Source organism: Pelmatolapia mariae, linkage group LG7, assembly GCF_036321145.2.
Source record: "Pelmatolapia mariae isolate MD_Pm_ZW linkage group LG7, Pm_UMD_F_2, whole genome shotgun sequence".
NCBI classification, from domain to species: domain Eukaryota; kingdom Metazoa; phylum Chordata; class Actinopteri; order Cichliformes; family Cichlidae; genus Pelmatolapia; species Pelmatolapia mariae.
This window is the reverse complement of record NC_086233.1, coordinates 36,089,728-36,110,487: the sequence shown is the minus strand read 5'-3', so window position 1 is coordinate 36,110,487 and position 20,760 is coordinate 36,089,728. Positions and strand designations below refer to the sequence as shown.

Here is a 20,760-nt window from a genome sequence, read left to right as displayed (position 1 = left end):
CCATCAATCAATCAGTGATCAATGACCTGAAATTAATATTCATCTAATAACGAGCCAGAAACGAAGAAACCTGCGAACATGTTACCGTGACAGAAACACGCATGAACTATCCCACGAATACAAAACTCAGTAAAAATACACATAAATATTTAATGCTTAAAAAAACGAAACTATGACAAAAAGTCAAAAATTAAATTAAATATTAATAAAATGTCCCACAAACACATATGAGACCACAGCCCCCAAACCAACACTAAATTAAATTAATCAAAAGACTCAAATTTATGTCCTCAGAATTCATGATTTTTTTAAACTCCCCCCCCCCCCCCCAAAAAAAACAACCTTTTTAAATATTTTTATATTTAAAGACAAAAAAAAATCAGATGACCTAAAATGTAGATTAAAATGTTGAAAAATATGAACACATCTAAAGAACACCAAAATCTTCCAAATAAGATAAAAATGTCAAAAATATATCATCAAAAATGGAAACAGTTCGACTTAACCAAACAAACTAAAATTAAAAATCAAATGAATCCACTGCAAATAAAAACAGATTACACATTTTTTATTTGATGACACATGCTTTTATTTTGGTAGGTCAGCTGTCTGATGTAGCAGACAAATTATTTTCAGTTTCCAGAATAAATAAATGCCCAAAAAACACAGACAGAAAATAAAGTTTAAATATTTAATGTTTAAAATTTACTAAAATGAGAAAAGTCACAGCAATGAGTCGTTTTCTCAAAGCAGTGAACCATCAGGTGCAGGTCGCCCTCCATCAGACTGACATATTCTGTGTGCGACGGAGGTGAAGACATGATGATGTCATGGCAAAAACAGCTGACAGCTTCCTGCTGATGGCACCTAAGGTTGAAACAGACTCACTTGAGCTCACCTGACACACTCACACTGCTCAGGTGAAGCTGAAACCTTCTCTAACGAGTAGAAAATGACCTTTGTGTTCTCAGTGTGATAACAAGAAGTACAGACGACAAAATAAGAACGCAATGAATTGCTCAAAGAAGGTGAGGAGAACAGGAAGTGAAGCTTCTGACACAGACACGGCGAGGACATCCCAGTTACTTTAATAAGAAATGATGTCACAGTGAGATCAGAAGTCTTCAAAGAGGGCAGAACTCCTGAGAAGATGTCAGAGCTGTGGCAGGTCAGAGGGCGGCGCCAGCAGTTCATCCACTTCCTCCTGCAGAGCTGCGGCTTTCTCACTCACGAGCATCTGAAACAAAGAAGTTCACAGTTAAACTTCCTGTTTCAGTGTTTCTTCACACTGTAATGTCATCAAACACGGAGACCGACTGTGAGTGTTGTCAGCTCCACAGAGCATCACATCAGTCATTTAACACCATCAGTACTCGCGCCGATTTCAGGTACGGTGATCAGCTCGTGTGGGCGTGATCTCTGAGGACAGTCTCACCTTGGCCGATGCCACGATCTGATTGGCCTGTTTCCTGTACAGGTTCTGGATGGCTGTGCAGAGAGCGGCTGGGTCGGCGTTCGCCAGGTGAGTCAGCGTCTTGTAGCCGGCAGCGTACAGCTGCTTTGCTCTCGACTGCAGGAAAAAAAAGAGGTGATGTCAGAGCTTCAGCTGAGGCAGAGGACATGGAGAAGCTATGGAGGCTCAGATGGTTCTCACTTAAAATCACCTGAAGCAAAAAAACCTTTTCACGTTGAATAAAACTGTTCCCTTGATTCAGAAACGTCGAGCATGGGACACCTCAGGGTTGCAAGCGCCGCCCATTTCTCTTTAACCTGCTGACACGAACATCAGCTCAGCACGTTCACCGATGAGTCAGCGGTGACTGGGACAAAAGCGAAACATCTGGCAGAGGAGAGGTGGGACGGGCCGTGAGCCGAATAACAACCGCCCTGAACCACCTCCTGCTCACGGAGGTGTCAGCAGCACTTATGCTCTCTCAGAACCATTAACACACCACATTCAGCACAGGACGCACTTCCTGTAGCGAGTTTAAATATGTCTACAAAATAAAGTTCAAATAATCCTGAAACGTGACCTTTTAGTTTGAACGTCTCCAGAGTGAATCTGATTAATCAGGCTGAGTGGAATAAGCCGACATGAGAAACATCTGGCTCCCCTCTGCAGCGTTTTTAAACCAAAATATAAAAAGTGATCTAAACGGAGTTTAATAAAGTGAAGTGTGAGGGAGCCGGATGCATCAGCGATCTTCAGAGAAGAAAGCTGTGGCCTAAATCCTTCTGAGCTTTTACGTCACAGTGAGATAAAGTAAAACTTTACAGCCATGATGGGACATTTAACACGTTAACATGACGGAGCGAAGACACAGAACCTGAACATTCTCCCTGACCTTCATTAGGTACACCTCCAGGGCTGCTTTCAGAAACATCAATAAAGAGACGAAGAAGAAAGAATGGATGCTAACAGGATCAATGAAAGCTGACAGGAAGGAACTTAAAGCTGTAATAACCCTTTTACAAAATAAAACCTGAGCTGAGGTGGATGAAGATGGTGTTCATGTGATAAGTAACTGCTGAAATGGTCCACTTCCTGTGGTCCACAAACTCACGTGTTTATTACATAGACATGGGAGTCTACTGGAGCTCTAATGTGCACTTGGGCAGGAAGTAGAATCGAGTGACAGCAGAGGATGCGAGCGCTGATGTGTTGACGTGCGCTGAGCAGAGAGAGGGAAAATGTCACAAAACAACAGAACATGTTTTTTTTTTGTAAACTCTCCAAGCTGACAACAGACTGATGATGTCATCACCCCGAACTGTGACGGTGCGGAAACTCATCACTCTTAACGTGTTTCAATGATGTCACACGAGCACACAGTAAGAAAAGGATGCAGGAGGAGAAAAAGAAAAAGAAGAAGAAGAAAGCAGGTGAAGAAGATGTCTCACCTCCAGGACTCCGGCCACCTCCATCAGAGGGATAAGCTCCGCCTTCACGCAGTAACTGAGGCGCCGCGTCAGCTCGGCGAGCAGCGCTCTGAACGGCCAGAACTCCTCGAGCTCCTGAGACACAGAAACATCAGAGCATCACCATCTCACCTGAGACACACCTGCTGGCTCACCTTCAGCCTGCCCATTTTGGTATGACCTCTGGGTAAACTCCAGTGGTACCTCAGCAAAGTGCAGCACACAGGAGCAGAAGGCGGAGGCGGAGCCGAGCAGCGTCTGCACGAAGCCACGGCTCAGCTGGAAACGCTCAGAGACGCTCCAGACGTCCGTTTCCTTCAGCAGCGAGAAGAGAACAAGAGCGAGGTACATCCTCCTCACCGCCGCCAAGTTCACGCCCTGAAACAAACAGAGCACGCTGCTGAGCGGGGGGGTTCGATCACAAAGTTCAGAGAGCAAAAAGATTATGACGTCATCATAATCTACCTTCATCACCTGCACCACTTGTCAGGTCAAATTCAAAGATCACACTTGTCATATCCAGCGTTCATGGAGCAGGCGGACCAGGCTGAACTCGAGTCATGATTTTCGATGTTAGTAAGTTTCAGTGAAACGATTAAACTGACATCACAACAACATGCAGCAGAAACGATGGCGTCGGGTCGCCACTCACCTCCTTTGAGAAAGGCACGTCTGTGACCCTCAACAGGAAGTGACTCTGTTTCTACTTCCCCCTCCGACGTGTCTTTACTGTGTCATTATTATTCACAGTTGCCTGCTCGTGCTTTACGTCTGTCTCTGCTTCTCATTTTTACTTCCTCACCATTTAAAGGAGCATGTGGAAAAAAGTCACGACCTTTAACCTTTTGATTTGTGCCATGCAAACAACATTAACATTTCCTGTTTTTAAGGTGCAAACATCCACCTCTGGAGGGTGGAGCTGGAGTAAGGGAACGGCCTGAGTCTGTCACATCACAAGGGTTGGGTATCATCACCGATTTCTATAATCGATTCGATTTAATTTTGACTCAGACAGTCAGAAATATTATAATTCTGATCATTTGTCAGTACTGACACTTGTGAGACTTCATCAGAGGTGTAAGCGTCACAGCAGATGCCTTTGTGTCAAAGTAACTGAGGATAAAACACAGAAAAACATGATGGAGATTTTCCCGGCCTGTCTTTTTATAGCAGATGACCGCCTTAAAAATATTTTGCAGTAGAACAAAAACGGAAGAAAACCATGAATCAACATATGAACATTACCCGACGCTACTGAAGTGATGCAGAGCAAAGTCATAGAGGTTTAATTAGAGACATAGAAGTGTTTTGCAATTTGGCATCATTTGTAAAATTTTACATTTCTTTGGTATTGAACAGCAGAAATTAGGCTTTCTTGTTGGATGTTATCATTTTTGGAAAAACAAACAAACAAAAAAACAGAGGCTGACAGCGCTGTAAACGACAGTAGACTGGTGCGTAATAAGCAACAAATAATGCAGAAAACAGAGATTTTTGATGGTAAACTGTTCTTGAAATACAGGGGGGGGAGTGTGATTTTACCGTGGTGGAAGCAAAACAGCAAAAATAAGAGAGAATTCATGACAATGTGAAGTGTAGTTTGGATCTTCTTTTGCTGCTGGTTCAGTGAATTTTGGTCAGAGTGACAAAACCTCCAGCTTCAGAATCTGTGAGATGTCGGCTTTCAGCACCGACGGCATGTCAGCGCTTTGTGGTTACGTCTTTAGTCAAGCTAAAATTGATTTGAATCGGAAAATCGATTTTTTTAAACCCACCCCTACACATCACACCTGAGCTCGGCAGTTCAAAACTAATCTGGCAGGATTAATCCCATCAGATCAGATCAGACCCTGAAATCCAGCAGTTCAAAGGGAAAACAGGATTACATGATCAGATTAAATCAGATGAGCCAATACAGCTTTTTTAAAAAACAAAAAACAAATTCAGATCAAAACTCCAGTTTTTGTTGCTTATTGGAACAGGATCAGGATTACTGTGATTCCAGCAGAGGGCTGGATTCAGGATGGAAACATGAAATAAAAACTCCAGAGTTAATCAAACAAGAAAACTAGAACTGATAGACCGTGCTACAAACTGCATTACACTGTGTATTAAATACTATATTAACATAATAATATATTTTCATACAGTGATGATTATTTATGGAGCACTGTATTTCATACATGTGATATACATGTATAAATATTCAGGATTTGCGTTTTTATTCATTAAATTTAAAGCTATGAGATCTACATTAAACTGAGCTGTGTGTTATGAATGAAGAATACTAAAGGCCATCACAGTAGAGAACAGTTTAATCAATGCTCTTGATGTTTGTTTGTCCTGTTTATTTGTCTGACTTGTTGAAGCCCCACGTCCCCACTCGTTCCCTTCGGTCAGCTGAGCAGTTGCTGCTTTTGGTCCCAAAGTCACGGCTGAAACTTAGAGGAGACCGAGCCTTCTCTGTTGCAGCGCCGATGCTTTGGAATAACCTTCCTCTCCATATTAGACAGGCTACATCAGTGCCAGTTTTTAAGTCTTTATTAAAAACCTATTTTTATTCCCTGGCTTTTAACTCTGTGGGTAACTGATTTTTGTTTTTGTTTTTTTATTACTATGTGCATATTAGTATTGTACAGCACTTTAGTCTACCAGGTGTGTTTTTAAAGTGCTATATAAATAAATAAATGATGATGATGATGATGATGTTTGCTGCCCTCTGCTGGTCATATTTTAGTTTCTCCTGTGACCGGTCAGGTTCAGGGGAGTAAAAGCATAACGGCAGTGCAGAAAGTTGCTTCCTGTTTCCAACCTGCTTTGCTTGCTAACAGCAGCAGCTCTTTTGTGGTCGTGCAGTTGTTTATGGTAAATGGCCTGCATTTGTATAGCGCTTTACTTAGTCCCTAAGCACCCCAAAGCGCTTTACACTACATTCAGTCATTCACACACTGGTGATGGCAAGCTACATTGTAGCCACAGCTGCCCTGGGGCGCACTGACAGAGGCGAGGCTGCCGGACACTGGCGCCACTGGGCCCTCAGACCACCACCAGTAGGCAAACATGGGGTTAGTATCTTGCCCAAGAATATTTGGCATGCAGCCCAGGAGGCAGCTTGGGATCGAACCACCAACCTTGTGATTAGTGGCTGACCTGCTCTGCCACTTAAGCTACAGCCACCCCAGTTGTTTATTTCATGCAGCACCTGTATGAAAGAATTTTAAAGGTTGTGGATAAAATAATGAATTACTGCTGATGAAATAGCTCTTAGTAAAATTCAAATAGTTAAGGCTCTTTTATGTTGGTGAATTTGGCGCCTGCCGCCCAGGTAAAGTATTGCTGATCCAGATTTGGTAAAGTCATCCAGTTTTTTTTTTTGTTTCGTTTTTTTTAACTGGATTAGGGGAAACAGCAGCACTCTGTGAGATTTCACAGTGAAGCTGGATGTTTTTATCCTGTACTGAAGCTTTAATCTGTGTGGAAGCGTTCAGCGCGTTTTAATCTGAGCTTCTAACAGACCTCCAAACCTGCGGCCACACATCACATACCCAGATCCTTCCTCCATCACTCTGCGTTCACCTGCGCAGCTTCTGGTCTTCATCTTTGATTTCATGGATGCGTGTTCGTGTTTGTGATTCTCTCTTTACAGTCAGGTTCGAGTACATTTCACAGGTCACGTCTCAAAAACGATTAAATAAAACCTGAACGTCTCCAACATTAAATCTGTGGTCTGAACTTTCTTACCTTCTTTACTGTCTGTCCTGCAGCTTTTCTTGCCACAAAACTCTCAGGCACGCCGACAGCAGCTGACATCTTCTGCTCGGCCACAGACAACAGTGTGAACTGCAGATGAGGAAGACGAAGCAGAGAGCAGCTTGTGAGAGATGTGAGAAGGAGAAGGAGGCCAAGAGGCTCTGAGGCAGGCTTTGCTTACCTGCCTGAAGAAGATCATCCAGTCAGGTTTGCACTGATCAATCAGGTCGTACGGGGTCACCAGGTAGACCAGGTGCAGGTAGCTGTTGAGCAGCAGAGACTCCAGGCCTTTGGAGAGGTCTTTGTAGAGGACCTCAGCGTAGGTCAGATCCACCGAGGCTGAAGAACACCAGGAATGCTTTAATTCATCGTCACGAATCATAACAGCTACAGACACACAAAACTACACCATCGCAGTTTTCTGACCTTACAAAAGGATCTTTGAAACTTTATTTAAGCCCAATGAATCGAAACATCTGAAAACAGTGGGACCAGACTGGGACCACGGTGGGACCAGACTGGGACACGAGTTTACCCTGCTCAGGATCTTTGGTGGCCGGCCCAGGCTAAAATGACCCTCCATGTTTGAAGCTGTTTTAACTCCTCCTCCTTTAAATCAACTGTCTTCTTATTGGCTGCCCCTCATGAACATAAGTGGGTGCGTCCTGTGTGTCTGAGATGACCATATTAGGGATTTCTCTCGCTATAACATCATGCAGAGCCAACAGGAGCAAAACTCTGCAACTCTGTGTTCATTGTTGATTTTCAGAATCATGATTAAACATGACGTCCTGAGTCATGTGACAGGAAGTAAGGAGTCCTACAGGTATGCCGAGGGTACCTTTGTACGTAGCCTTTCCCAGCTTGGTGACCCGCAGACTCTGACTGTGCGAGTCTACTGTGATGAGCTCTTTCTCCTTCAGGACATCCACGCACTGCTGCACTGCCTCCAGCAGGCTCCTCCCCACACACAGCTGCTGCCACTGCACAAACAGCAGCGTTCCCTGCAGAAAGTCCTGCAGCTGCTCCATGGATGATGTGATCTGCAGAAACCGCGAGTCATAAAGACAGTAGCACCAGCTGAACCAGGCTGTGATCTGATTATTTTTATAACTTGGGATACGAGAGATGTCGCCATGCAGGTAAAAATATTGATCAGGCATCCTGATTGGCCAGTTCAGCAACAAAAACATGGATATATGGAAATATTTGGATCCATTATATACGGTGAACTGAATATTTGGAAGCTTGTGGACGTTAGACAATGTTGCCATCAGTGACACAAACCAAACGAAACAAAAACCTAGAATTAGCTAGAATGAACCAGAATTACCGACAGATTCACTGATACAGAAAAATCAGCTGCTTCTTTATGAACCACTAATTCAGTTTAGTTTTTCAAAATAAAAGCGAAAAGAAAGTCATACCCTAAAGAGGTACCATTTGATATTAAATAATAATGCAGAGATAAAAGAGATTAGCGCCTGCTGGCTAATCTGCTCGGATTTGGAGTGAATTAGAAGGATTTACGTTTAATCCAATGAGGGACAGGACGAGGCTCAGGAGGCCTTTTCCATCATCATGCATCAGGTTGCTGTAACAGCTCTCCATCGGCGCACACACCAGTGTTTTAGCCTGAAATCACACAAAAGCAGAATTATCTGACATCTGTTAGTTTAACTGAATGCTTTTATTTTGTCATAACTCACAGGAAACTGATCAGATTGTTTTAGCAGGAGTTGGAGGTGGTGGAGAAGTCATAAAGAGTTATTGTTATGTTATTATATCCACCTTAATTTTATTGTTTTTAACACATTACATAGGTTTCTGTGCAGCTGCTGACCTCAAATGAACACACACAATGATTTAATAAAGCTTTTAAACCTCTTAATTCTTTTAATTTAATGTTTCTTTGTTTTTTGTTTTTTTAATAACCTAAAACAGATTTTATGCCTGCAGGTCTGTATTTCAGATATTTGAGGATTAAGAAAAGTATTTTGACATAAGATTGTTGGAAAGCTTCAGTTTTTAGGCTCACTGTTTTAATCAGACATCAGTTTGAGTCCCTCACGGCTCTGGTTACCATGTTCCTGTCCTTCTCCTGCAGGATCAGGATGCTCTCGCCCACCGAGTCGATCCCCGCTCGGCCGGCTCGTCCCACCATCTGCTTGTACTGGCTCCTCTTCAGGAAGTCCGTGGCCACGTACGGCGAGCGCAGGATCACTCTGTGTGCAAACAGAGGTCAAACTGGGGTCAAACAGAGGTCAGATCATTTCAGCAGCAGCAAATGTGCATAAGCTTTGATATGTACACATGAACACGCAGGTGAGCTCCTGACTGCTGTGACAGGAAGGAGAAAACGCTGTTTAATGAGCGGCTCACCTGCGAGCAGGTAGGTTGATCCCTGCAGCTAGGGTGGAGGTGCAGGTGAGGAGGCAGAGGACCCCGCTGGAGTAGGCCTCCTCCACCAGTTTCCTCTCCTCGGATGTCAGCCCGCTGTGGTGGTACGCCACGCCATACGGCACGGTGACCTTTAACACCGGGCACAACGAGCCATTCCCGCTGTCCCGCAGCTCTCTGAGGAGGACGCCCTTCTCCTCCTCGCGGTGCCGCAAGAAGTCCCTGAAAGAGTCGAGAAAGGTTTCTGAGTCAGTGATCGGCATGGGAGGCAGAGTGGGAGGAGTTACCCGGTGGCTGCTGCTCACTCTTTCAGATATTTGCAGATCATCGCCGCCACATTCTCGCAGTTCTTCTTGGTGGGACAGAAGAGCAGACACGAGTGCGCTGGGATGACCTCGGTCACCAGAGCGATGATGTGATCCGGGTCGATCTTCTGCATCGTGCTCGAGTACTGCAGGAAAGGGAAAGACCAAGCACCAAGGAAACGAAGGAGGAGGACATTAAACTTTAATTTACTGCAGGAAAAATGTCTCCTGTACCTATTAATGTGGCCACGGCGTGTTGGTGTGATCCTCCACTGTATTGTTAGAGTTAATTATGTTTTTTACTTACTTTAAAATTGAGAAGACGTGAGAACCTGAAGCAGTTCTCTTCTTTTGGGTCCACATCGTAGATGGTGTCGTGCAGTTTGACGAATTCCTTCAGCTGAACCTGGAAAAAATAAAAATATAATAAATCACAGAGCGCCAATTTACCCAAACTCCCAAAATGAGTTTAAAAGACAGGAAGAAGCCCCGCTGATAGAAACCAGCAGTTCCATGCGATGATCTTGAAACACAAGTGTCTCCTCTGACTATCACCAGCTCATCCACATCCATTTTCATATGTGCAGCTCATAAGTCGTGACTAATTCTGAGAGTTGCATTTGCATGACACACAGACCTGATTTTAGTTAATGAGCAACTTTAACAACATTCAGTGAGCCCCTCAAACAGCTGCTCAGTGTCAGGAACTGTTTTCAGCGGTGGACTAATCTGTGTGTTATGCTCGAGCAAGTTCTTGTGGAAGCAGGAAGTTGGGGTCAGTGTTCACTCGAGGGTTTTATAGCAGTTTTATAAGGTTCAGGTGCAGCTTTGAGGCAATCACTTACAGGCCTGAAGTTGTTCGTGTAATTTTCAGCCCTCAGAAACGTCTGCAGGTCTTTGATATTCCCCAGAGTGGCGCTCATTCCTATTATCTGAGTTGTTTCTGGAAAAAAAAAACAAAAAAAAAACAACAACCCAAAAAGCGAGAAGTTTGTTTTTAACTTAAAGTTTGGATTGAGTTATGGAGACTATAAGGAGACACTTACTGCTCACATATTGAACTTTGGCCAGAGTCATTTCTATAATGGCCCCTCTGCTGCCGTCACCCAGCATGTGAAGCTGCAGAAGGAACTAAATCTCAGTTAAATGTCCTCCAGCCGTATAAAACAACTTTGATCCAAACTGGAAGGTACCTCATCAACCACCACCAGTCCAAGGTTATCCAGCCTGCTGCTCTCTATCAGAGAGTTGACGAGGCTGTGAGCCTTCTCTATGGTTGCGATGTAAAGGGATGTCTTGTTTCTTCTCTTCACGGGAGGAAACCTGCCCTTGCTGCCAGCATACTCCTCCACCATGAAGTCCAGCTCCAGACCAAAGCTTGCTAAACCACGCACCTGGAAAAGCGAAAAGTACTCCCTAAGAGTTCAAAACGAAGGCTGTTAATGTCTCTGAAAGGTGTCCAACAAGGCTCTAGTTTTGATCCTCTTTTATTTCTTATGAACATAAATATAATAATGATATGATTAGGGATAGAAATTGAGAGTGCAATTCCTTGGAATCATTAGTCTGTCAGCCTATGGATCCTGCTTATCGGTTCTTGCACTCTCACTACGATCAGCTGATTTCAGTTTGTGTGCCAGAGGAAAATAGTGGTGCAGTCTTCAGTGTGGAGATGGATATGACTTTTATTTTTATTGCACAAAAGGATGAGAGTGTGATGGTAAAGTGGAGACTGCTCCTGGACAGAAAAAACTGCATCATACTGTTAACACAACTTCAGCTCTTCACAAGCACCTGCACAGACAGCATGCTAACACTAAGCTAACCAAGAGCCCAGAGCGATTTTAAAGCTGAGTGAATGCAGACCCCAGACCAGCACTGTGATAAAGTGAACCGTCACTTGTGCTGAAGACAGCCACTGCTGAACTTCAACAGGCTGCAGCCGCCGTTTCTACCTGTTCATGTTTCTAAAGTGGCATAGAATCACCATGACGACCGCTTTAAAGCCTCTTTGTGCTGGTTTTCATCTTTGCTTTGTGTTCACATCTAAATACTAAGAGAAAGATGACGTGTGTCCTCATCAAGATAGGGGTTTGTGTTGGTGTGTGGGGCTGTAGTCTGTAGTTCACATTGTTATTTGGTGATTATGAGACAGTGTGTTCCAGATCATTTTACAGAGTAACATGAAAGTAAAGTAACGAGTAGTGTAACGGATATCTTTCTCCTGGGTGTGATTAAGTAACGTTCTGCATTACTTTTAAGAAAAGTGCTCAGTGTAATAACTTTTTTCCTTTACTTTTTTGAGTGATGACTCAAACACTGATCACAACAAAGAAGGAAAATACCTCCAACATGCACAAACTTTTGACCACACTGCATGTAATTAAATTGCGTGAATGTAATGTCTTTGATATGGTGCTTAAAGATGGTGGTGACTCTCAAAGTGGAGCCAATGAGAACTCATAAGGAAATCGATAATCCACACTACCATGGCAGTTCGTATCACCCCACAGTGCTCTATTTCTGATTTCTATTTGTATTTCTTCTAAGCGTAAATAAAAATTTATGCTTAGAAGTTTTATGAAGTTTCATCATTTTATATTTTAAGTCAAAGCTTGTTATCCCACACAACCAGAAAGTCATTACTTCTACTCCTCTTTTATTCCACAAACACAAATATTATTATCCTCTGATGTCAAGTTCTATGCAGATGATATACTTTTATATCTGAAACCAAAAGCTAGCTAACCATTTGCTTGTATTCAGGAGTGAGAGTAACGTCAACAATAATCCCAGGCTGAAAGTTTCTCTACAGAACATTAAACAACATCGATCAATTTTACTCATTTGCCTATTACCCATTAGCAGCTCAGTAGCATCTACTAGCATTTATGCATTCTATTGACAAAACAGAGTTTTCTGACATGTTTTGATGTTCTGTGGTTTCTGTACCTTCTCCTGCACCAGCGATATGTAGGGCAAGATGAACAGACAGTCCTTCCTCCTGCACAGCAGTTCTCTGAGGATAAGGATCTCTGCCACTAGAGTTTTCCCACCACTGGTGGGAAGGGAGTAGATCAGATTCTTCCTCTGCTGAACACAGTCCAAGTTCAGACACGTCTGCTGCCAGTCTGAAGAAACCCAAAAAACAAAACCGGTTGTAAATGTCTTCACTTGACTTATTCTGTGCAGAAACTACAATATTTCAATTTTATTGTGATATACAAAAATCTCACCATATAAACTCTGGATTCCTCTCAGTTTAAACATCAGCTCCTTCACTTTGCTTGGAAGCCCAAAGAATGGCCCAAGGTCAGGCATGTCAGCAGAGACAGTCTCCATGGCCTGCATGGCGACGTTTATCTCCTCAGAAACCACCGCCTCCTTCAGCATCGCTGTCCGTGAAACGGCAGAAGGAGCCGCTGCGTTGCCAAGCATCGTCCTCTTCAGCTGGTCGGCAACACTCCTCCTCGCTCCGGCTGGTCTCCTGGGTGGACCCTCTCCGTTTGCTAGTCCTCTGAAAGGCGTTGAGGTTTTGTCTCTGTCCTGGAGTCGGCTTCTCTTCGCCTTCTCCTGAACTTCCTCCTGAAACTGCAGCTGGCTGGCCGGTAGGTCCTCGAAGGGTTCATCTCCAAGGCCGTCCAGGATGGAGTCTGAGAGGACATCCTCGTCTTCTGGTTGTTGCTCCGCCCCTCGCAGCCTTTCATTTTGCTCGGCATCATCCAGTTTTGCCAGGACAGACGAATCCCCTAAGATGCTGTCATAGTCGCCGAATAAATCCTCGCTGTCGCTGCAGTACTGCCAAGAAAAAAGAATACCATCAGCGTGGACTTCAAACAGGTTATTAATCAATCAGGGCATCATTTTTCTTTCTGCCAGTGAAAGGCTGATTACTCTATGACCAACTGAGTCATTAAACACATCGGGGAGGTGTTCCCTGAGCTCAGAGATTAGGTGAGAAGGAGGCTCATTTTCTCACAGACTTCAATGCAATCAGACTTGAGGAGAGTCGCCCCCTGCTGGTCAATATGCAAGATGTACCTCCACAGCTCTGCTTTCAGCCATGATGCTGCTGATCCTCCTGTTGGAGTTGCATAGCGGGGAACAGACAGCCCCTCCCCTCTTCCTGGTAGGTGTCAGGTGAGCTTTCAGGTGGTCTCGCGCCCTCTTCCTCTGACAGACTCGTTTTATTTTGACTTCCAGCCTTCCGTAGTTCATCCCTGTGAGCGCAGACCCCTGCGGCTACATGTGAAACACAATAAACATCTTATAGTTGTCGCATACTTCACTAACCTGCTGCTGCAGCCATTTAAACGCCACCTTAAACAAGTTGACGTTAAATGATGAGGCCTAAAAACACCAAAGAGCCCACACAGGCTCAGTGAGCAGCTAGCTAGCAAGCGCCAGCATTCAGTTACAAAAACTACAAATTAATCACAAACAAGCTCAAATAAATAAAATTGTGTCCATGGAATAACTTTGAACACCACCAGTAATAATTAACGTTCACTAAACGCGCATCTACAGCAGCTCAGCGAATCCTTCATTCAAAATAACTATCATTAATCCTGGAGTGAGAGAGAAATGCCACCATCACTTCCGCTTTCGGTTTACCGAAGCGCTAACTCTGAGTTACAGTCGTTCAAAAAGTGTCAAAACGTTAAACATCTCGATTAGCTTTTAAATGCTAAAAAATGAAATCTTATCAAACCTTAATAATTAGACGCCATAGATGAAAAATTGAGTTTCGACTGAAAACGGGGTAAGTCTGTTTTGAAACGGTAATTAGATGTGATGTTTGCCCCTCGGATAGTTTAGGAGTTTTAGGACAGCTGTACGTGGTTTCAGTCACGTTTCAAAGACAAACTGCAACACCGCTTTAACATACTTTAATAGCAAGCTGACAAGTGGCACAAACTAAAGCTAATCTGAGGCTTAGGGTTGCTTTTCCTAAGACTTTATGTGTTCCGGGTGATTTCTATCTTGATTTGGTTTATCTTTGAAATGAGTAACGATTAAACCTTTCCGTAAAAAACTCAAAGCGAAGCGTTATATCTCATTAATATTAAACATTTAGACTGTGGAAATCCGTGAAATATTAAAAACAGACAGAATACTTCTTTTAGGTTTATATTTTAAATTTAGTGACATCGTCCAGTCACAGTATATATCCAAGTCACAAACAGCCTTTGCGGTAGTGGTCGGAAGTATTTCTCAGTTGCAGCGGAAGCGGTTCTTGTCCCGTGTTAGGTCAACATGTTGTGTCTGAGGGAGTTGCAGAGGTGGAAACCTGTCTTGTGTCGCTATGGAAACACAGGTGAGTTGTGCGTAACACGTTAATTACAAAAATAAAAGTTTAACTCCAATCCTACTGGTGCAAATGCTAAGTCTAGCCGTGCTGCTCCCTTGCAGGTGTGCGGAGCTTCGCGGCCGCAGCAGATGAAGCCGGACGGACGGAGGACGGGGTGGGTGCTGAGTGCAGGCTGATGGATGCTCGCCGCTGATTTCAGTTTGGTTATAAAGATCTGTTTGTGTTTTTCAGCTGGTGAACATGGAGAACCCGTACAGAGAGCCCCAGAAGGGCTGCGTCCTCTGTGACGTCACGGTGGACTTTAAAAACATCCAGGTGAGTTAAACGGGAAGAAACAGCTCTTCACCACAGATTAAATAATGAGAAACACGCTGAGTGATATTATTGTCAGAATATCTGTGACCGGGAAGATTATAATAAGCTTATCAGAAATCAGGCCTTCACCTCTGACTGACCTTTGCGCTTGGGTGCACACCTGAAGCAGCAGCTCTGCTCCTCCAAGTGTGTGACAGGATCTCCTGATCCCAAGTCAGACTGAGTCTCAGTCGTGGATTAATCTGAGTTTGTCGCCCTGCAGCTGCTCTCTCAGTTCATCTCGCCGCACACGGGCAGGATCTATGGCCGCCACATCACAGGTGAGTCTTCGCCCAAAACAGGTCATCTGGATTAAATCATCTTCAGGTTGGGTCACACCTCCTTCTGTTTTTTCAGGTTTATGCGGAAGGAAGCAGAAAGAAGTGTCGAAGGCGATAAAGAAGGCTCAGTCCATGGGTACGTTCACAGCATCTTAACTTTCAATTCTTCTGTTTCATCATTTGATGATCTCAACTTTAATCCCGACTTTTGTCGGATGTTTTTAGACTAAATTATTGAATTTTGACACAAAACTTTTGGCTGATTACTGGCTTTTCCATCCAGCTTTTCCTTTTTCTATCCAGAATTTGAATCTATATTTTGTTTTCACATTGACTTTTTAGTAAATGAATATCTGATGACCCAATTAATGAACTGCTTTATTGCATTTTTCCTCTTTTTCATATTTTTGCCTTTTAACAAATATAATCCAAATATTCCCATTTTCGCCACATTTCTAACATAATTATATAAGAAGCGTTTCCCTCTGAGCTGAGCTACAGACGTGAGCCGTTAATATAAACTTTTGTTTGCAGGTTTCATGTCAGTGACGCACAAACATCCACAGTTCATGAAGGACCCTAACATCTGTGGAATCAAACATCTGGATTAGTGTGAAACATCTGTGTTTCTGTGTAAATAAAGTTTCTCTGCTGTCAGTTTGCTGTCGGTGAATTTCTTTGAGCCAACGCTTCAAACATGAAGCGTGTCCTCATCAGAGTAAACACCTCTGCACGGTTTCTTAATGTGAAGGAGTGTAAACACTTTAAAAACACTTGCTAATTTTTTTTTTTTTGTTTTTTAAATTTGGACCTTCTGAAAACAGAAAGGTTGTGACATCATCTGAAGACCTTCAAGCATCACACTAAACAGAGTCTATAAAATATTCAATATCTATAAAATAATGACTGAAATATTCTTTTCCTGGATTCTCTTTTAAAGTTTGTGTCACTGGAGTTTAAAACAAGGAAAATGTGTGAACCAACGTAACCCGGGCTCTCCGAAGTCCCGTTGCCTCATACAGAGCCGGTAAAACCCAGAAGGTTCGTGTTTATGGAGAACAATCAGCCGATCAGCTGGCCTCATTGAGCCGGTGAGACCGGCTGTGGGAGAAAACTTCTCGCATTTCATCAGTTTTTAGAGTTCTCACCACCACCTGGACTGGACCAGACTCTGTCGTGGGCTGATTCTGGTCCCCAAGCCACATGTTTGACTCCTCTGATTTATATGAAACAGAAAATAAAAACAGGCAGGTTTGTGTAATTCAGAGCTATATGATTTCTGCTGCAGTCTGAAGATAAACTTGAATGACCACACACGGTCAGACCTTTAATGGAACGCACGCTTCATCCTTTACAGTGAAAAATAAAACGCAGTGTGAAACCGTGAGCGCGAGATCAACTAAAGGTCAGGCAAAAACTTTGAAACTAAAGAGAAGGTAAAAACCCGATGACTCTAAAACCAAACATCTGGAATAAACACCAAAGTGTCACAGCTGGAAGCCTAAATCAAACCAGTCCTCCATCTGAGCGTGAAGAGTCTGAACTTTACACCTGCTCAGGTAAAAAGAACCACTGCTGTCCTTTTTTGAAACAAACTTTATCAATAACAGTTCTTTTAAACAGACCGGTTCCAAAAACATCCGACAGAACTTGGATACATCCTGGACTCAGCTCTTGCTCCTCCTGCGTTTCCTCTCCTTCTCTGGCAGCATTTCCCTCAACCTTTTACGACAGTTTGTTGCGCTCGGTGGCGCCTCCCTCGCTGTCGTTATGGAAATGTCGTCTGTGTGGTCAGGAACAGGAAGTCCCTGCAGCGTGAGCGTCTGAGTGTGGAAGAGCGGCGAGGAGGCGAGCAGCGCCCTGACGGCCTCCTGAAGCAGCAGGTTCTTCCTTGGCTCGCCGGGGTTGGCGGCGCTTTCTGTTCACAGAGAAAATGCAAAAGTTCAGAAACTTTTTTACTGCAGGTCATCAGCCAACCGTGATTTTAAATAAAGACATTAAACTGGCACTTCCTTTTTCCTCTCCTGTCAGGGTTTTCACCTTCACCTACCACTTTAGTTATCACTGCGATCCAAATTTTCATCATTATTATTTTAATTTCTAACTGTTAGAATTTTTAAAATATGAAAAAATCTAAAAATTCTCCCCATGAAAATGCAAAGAGCGACTTCACAGTCTGTGGAGAGCACGCCAAAGCAACACGCAGTGATATAGACCTAACCACGACGAAATACTGGCCAATCAAAAGCCCACAAATCACACAACACCTTTGACATTATGAGACTAACTCTCAGTTTTCCTTGTCCACATGTTAGCACAGAAAGAGTTTCTGCGTTGTGGCACGCAGTGTTTTTAAAATGCTGGGCTGATCCTGAGACGTGTCTCTGGTGTCAGAGCTGGTCTGTGCCTGGTGTCGGGAAGAGGCAGATACTGTAAATTCATCTAATCCCGCTGCTGTGTGAGATTAGATAAAATAATCTGAAACCTTTTCCTGATTCGCTCTGCTGCCTCTCTCTGAGCTTCGTCCTCAGGGCTGACACCTCCGTCTGCAGCATTTCGACCAGGCGTTCGCTCTCCTCCACGTCTCTGCACGTTTTCTGTTCACAAACAGAAGGATGCAGAGTGAATCAAACAGGAAGTGAGGTGGCAGGAAGTTCAGGTGCTCTGACAATTTTGCTCACCTGCAGCTCCGCCTGCAGCGAGTCGTTCATCTTATTCACTTCGTTCACCTCCTTCAGAAGCCCGCTGGAGCAGAAGAACTTTGACCTGAAACAAAGAGATCTCAGTTATGCCAGCAGAAACACGGACACGGTGTAAACGTGCCAGCGTGGGTGGGGCATACCCGTGTTTCTTCATCGTGAGGCTGTAACCGGCTGCAGAGCACGGCGCTGACACCTTCCAGTAAGAAAGCTGCTCGAGGAGGCCGAGGTTGGTGATGAGCACGGGGATGTTCATGAAGTGCCTCCACAGGAGAAGAAGAAACACAAACCATAAGGAAAAGACACGAGTCAGTTAAACGTGGAAACACCGAGCTGTCCACCCGCCTCCACCTACCTGTTTTCATTTAACGTTCCTCTAACTGACCTGATTGCTTCACCCAAAGCTGAGATGTTTCAGACCTCTGTGACTGACCTTAAAGCCTCACCAGTGTCCCTGAATGCCTCCCAGTTGTTTTTATTCACTTTAAAAGCCAACTGGAGCATTTTAATAATTATACAACATTTTACCATCACTTCATTCACACTCAGTTTCTTCTGATATTTAAGTTGCCAGCACCTGCTGAGTAAAATGAGGTTTTTTTCTTTTCTTTTTATATAAAACTAAGAAACATTCATCCAACACAAACAGGTGGCAGTGATCTGGTTGATCAGCTTTAACAGTAAAAATCATCCTTAAGAGGTTTCATGTGGAAATTTCAGGCAGACAGAGGTTTGGCAGTCTCAGATTCTGATGGTGTTCCTCAGGGCATCGTTCTGGAGTCCCGGGGTAGATTATTTTAATTTAATAACTTTAAAAAAAAAAAAAGGAAAAAAAAAGCCCACCTTTGCTAACTCTGTGGACTGATTTCAAATGTCACTAAAGGAGTAACCTCCCACAACACAAACTCCACATTTGGGTAAAATCTATGAGCTGATGAGTCTTTGTAGAGGATTTAGAGAGAACGCTAGAGAGCAAGCTGATATAAAGATATTCAGGTATACTCAGAGCGCCACCTGCTGCGGGAGATGAAGGCAGAGTACTCCATCCTGTACGTGGAGCCTGGAGGTGTCGTCTTGGTGGGAGTCAGCAGCACAAAGATCATGTGAGGGTTGGAGAGAGCGCTCTTCAGGTTCTCGTGCACCAGCTTCTCTCTGAAGGTCATCTGCTGCTCTGAGTTCCTGCGCTGCCGGTACCAGCCGATCACGCTCTCCTGCACAAGCCAAACACGTCAATCACATGATCGCATCATGCTGAAACCTTCTCCCCATCCCACCCACCTGCTTGTTCTCTGCCAGCAGCTTGTGTAGCTCCTCCGCATTCACCTGTCCATCACTGCTGTACAGACTGACACACAGACACACCTTTACATAAGAACACAGCACACACACAATGACATGATTACGTCACAATGCATCACTCACGTGTTCAGTCTGTGACAGGCGATGTGCTTCTGGACGTCTGTCAGAGAAAACAGACATTCCTAAAAGTGTACCAGTAACTGTAGTACTCGTGTAACTATACAGTTCATTGAGATGCACTTACTGTATGTTTCCTCGATGTGGATGTGATCGGCCTGAGAGTCGCTGATGGTGACCTGCTCGTCAAACCTGCTCTCTCCGAGGATCAACCCCTCCTGATGGATGAATAAAACCAGATATAAAAACCCTACATCTATAAGCATTTGTTTACTGAATATAATCATTTCAGCTACAGTATTTTTACATAAATATTAAAATATATGCCAAATTTACCAACAGACCTCCCTGAATACTTGAATGTATTTGATTATGTTTCACGCTAACGTTTTCTTATCAGGAGACATTTTCATTAAACTTTACATTTTTTAATGGAGTCTGGTGTATTCTGAAACATGGTGGTGGACGAGAACTGAGCACCAATTTTTTCAATTAAATTATGTCTTCAGTAAGATTCAGTAGTTGGATTAAACATATGCCGAATTTACCAACAGATCATCGTTAATTTGGGGATCTGTTTAAAAGTGCACGAATACACGAGAATAATCAGTTTTACATTGAAACCTAAAATCTGTGAATGGAGTGTGGTGTGCACCGACGGGAATGGTTGAAAAGGAGCAGTAACATCTCGGGCTTCATGCAAAACTCGACTCGCGTAATCGTTCCTTGTTGGATCATGGATGTACCGAATTTACCTACAGACCTCCCTGAATATTAAAATGCATTTTAATATGTTTTACACTGTTTGACTTCTTACCAGGACCTGGTTTCCCTTTAAATTAATAGGTTTTTGAATGGAGTCCGGTTTGTTTGGAACCTGAGCGCGGTTAGCTAGTTTAAAAGTTGAAGAAACACCACAGGGGGAGTTCTGACTTCACTTAGACGACAAACTGTTCTTCGCTGCATCAAACGACACGCTGAAATCCGAATAATTAAACTAATAAATACGAATTTATCAACTTTAAAGCCTGATACTAACACCTGGCGCGTCTGCTCTATTTGCTAGCTTTCCTCCTTAACAATAATACTACATAATCACCCACAAAGGGTCAATAAGAATTCATCAGTTTTAATGACGAGTAAAAGAGCTCCTCACCACATCGGAGTCACTGTTAACGTGCTGAAACATGAGGGAAGCTAAAACGATCCCGGGCAAGCGGACAGTGGGCTCCGCCATGATGCCGTTTCATCACAAACACAGACGCGTCACATACGCGCAGTCATACGCTGCGTATTTTTTCGTGCGCAGCAGGCTCCGCTGGAGG

The 20,760-nt window shown here is 43.6% G+C and overlaps 3 protein-coding genes across 6 annotated transcripts; 1 reads left to right on the top strand and 2 right to left on the bottom strand.

The window, feature by feature from the left end:
• Window positions 1-583: 583 nt before the first annotated feature.
• helq (helicase, POLQ like) lies at window positions 584-15,256 on the bottom strand. Of its 4 annotated transcripts, XM_063478921.1 has the most exons (19): window positions 15,141-15,256; window positions 13,416-13,616; window positions 12,611-13,172; window positions 12,327-12,505; window positions 10,568-10,768; window positions 10,421-10,493; window positions 10,220-10,317; window positions 9,682-9,780; window positions 9,375-9,520; window positions 9,052-9,291; window positions 8,753-8,894; window positions 8,200-8,304; window positions 7,511-7,712; window positions 6,851-7,008; window positions 6,661-6,759; window positions 3,124-3,297; window positions 2,902-3,015; window positions 1,436-1,570; window positions 584-1,237 (listed from the first exon to the last, which is right to left on the bottom strand). In XM_063478921.1, the coding sequence occupies exons 2-19, from the start codon at window positions 13,590-13,592 to the stop codon at window positions 1,154-1,156; spliced, it is 2,988 nt and encodes a 995-aa protein (XP_063334991.1). In that variant the 5' UTR covers window positions 13,593-13,616; window positions 15,141-15,256; the 3' UTR covers window positions 584-1,153. The 4 variants fall into 4 exon arrangements, 3 of the variants coding, with proteins under 3 accessions (XP_063334991.1, XP_063334993.1, XP_063334992.1); XM_063478923.1 differs by lacking the exons at window positions 584-1,237; window positions 15,141-15,256 and adding an exon at window positions 2,565-2,672 and having other exon boundaries at window positions 1,457-1,840; window positions 13,416-13,936; XR_010094347.1 differs by lacking the exons at window positions 584-1,237; window positions 15,141-15,256 and adding an exon at window positions 1,665-2,672 and having other exon boundaries at window positions 1,465-1,570; window positions 13,416-13,936.
• Window positions 14,578-15,977, top strand: mrps18c (mitochondrial ribosomal protein S18C). Its single transcript, XM_063478928.1, has 6 exons — window positions 14,578-14,691; window positions 14,787-14,839; window positions 14,917-15,000; window positions 15,263-15,320; window positions 15,397-15,456; window positions 15,855-15,977. The coding sequence occupies exons 1-6, from the start codon at window positions 14,631-14,633 to the stop codon at window positions 15,929-15,931; spliced, it is 393 nt and encodes a 130-aa protein (XP_063334998.1). The 5' UTR covers window positions 14,578-14,630; the 3' UTR covers window positions 15,932-15,977.
• Window positions 15,978-16,616: 639 nt separating this feature from the next.
• abraxas1 (abraxas 1, BRCA1 A complex subunit) lies at window positions 16,617-20,759 on the bottom strand. The gene is made up of 9 exons (XM_063478927.1): window positions 20,592-20,759; window positions 19,563-19,653; window positions 19,442-19,478; window positions 19,298-19,364; window positions 19,034-19,230; window positions 18,163-18,282; window positions 18,002-18,086; window positions 17,806-17,917; window positions 16,617-17,238 (listed from the first exon to the last, which is right to left on the bottom strand). The coding sequence occupies exons 1-9, from the start codon at window positions 20,670-20,672 to the stop codon at window positions 16,988-16,990; spliced, it is 1,041 nt and encodes a 346-aa protein (XP_063334997.1). The 5' UTR covers window positions 20,673-20,759; the 3' UTR covers window positions 16,617-16,987.
• Between the last annotated feature and the right edge of the window lies 1 nt (window position 20,760).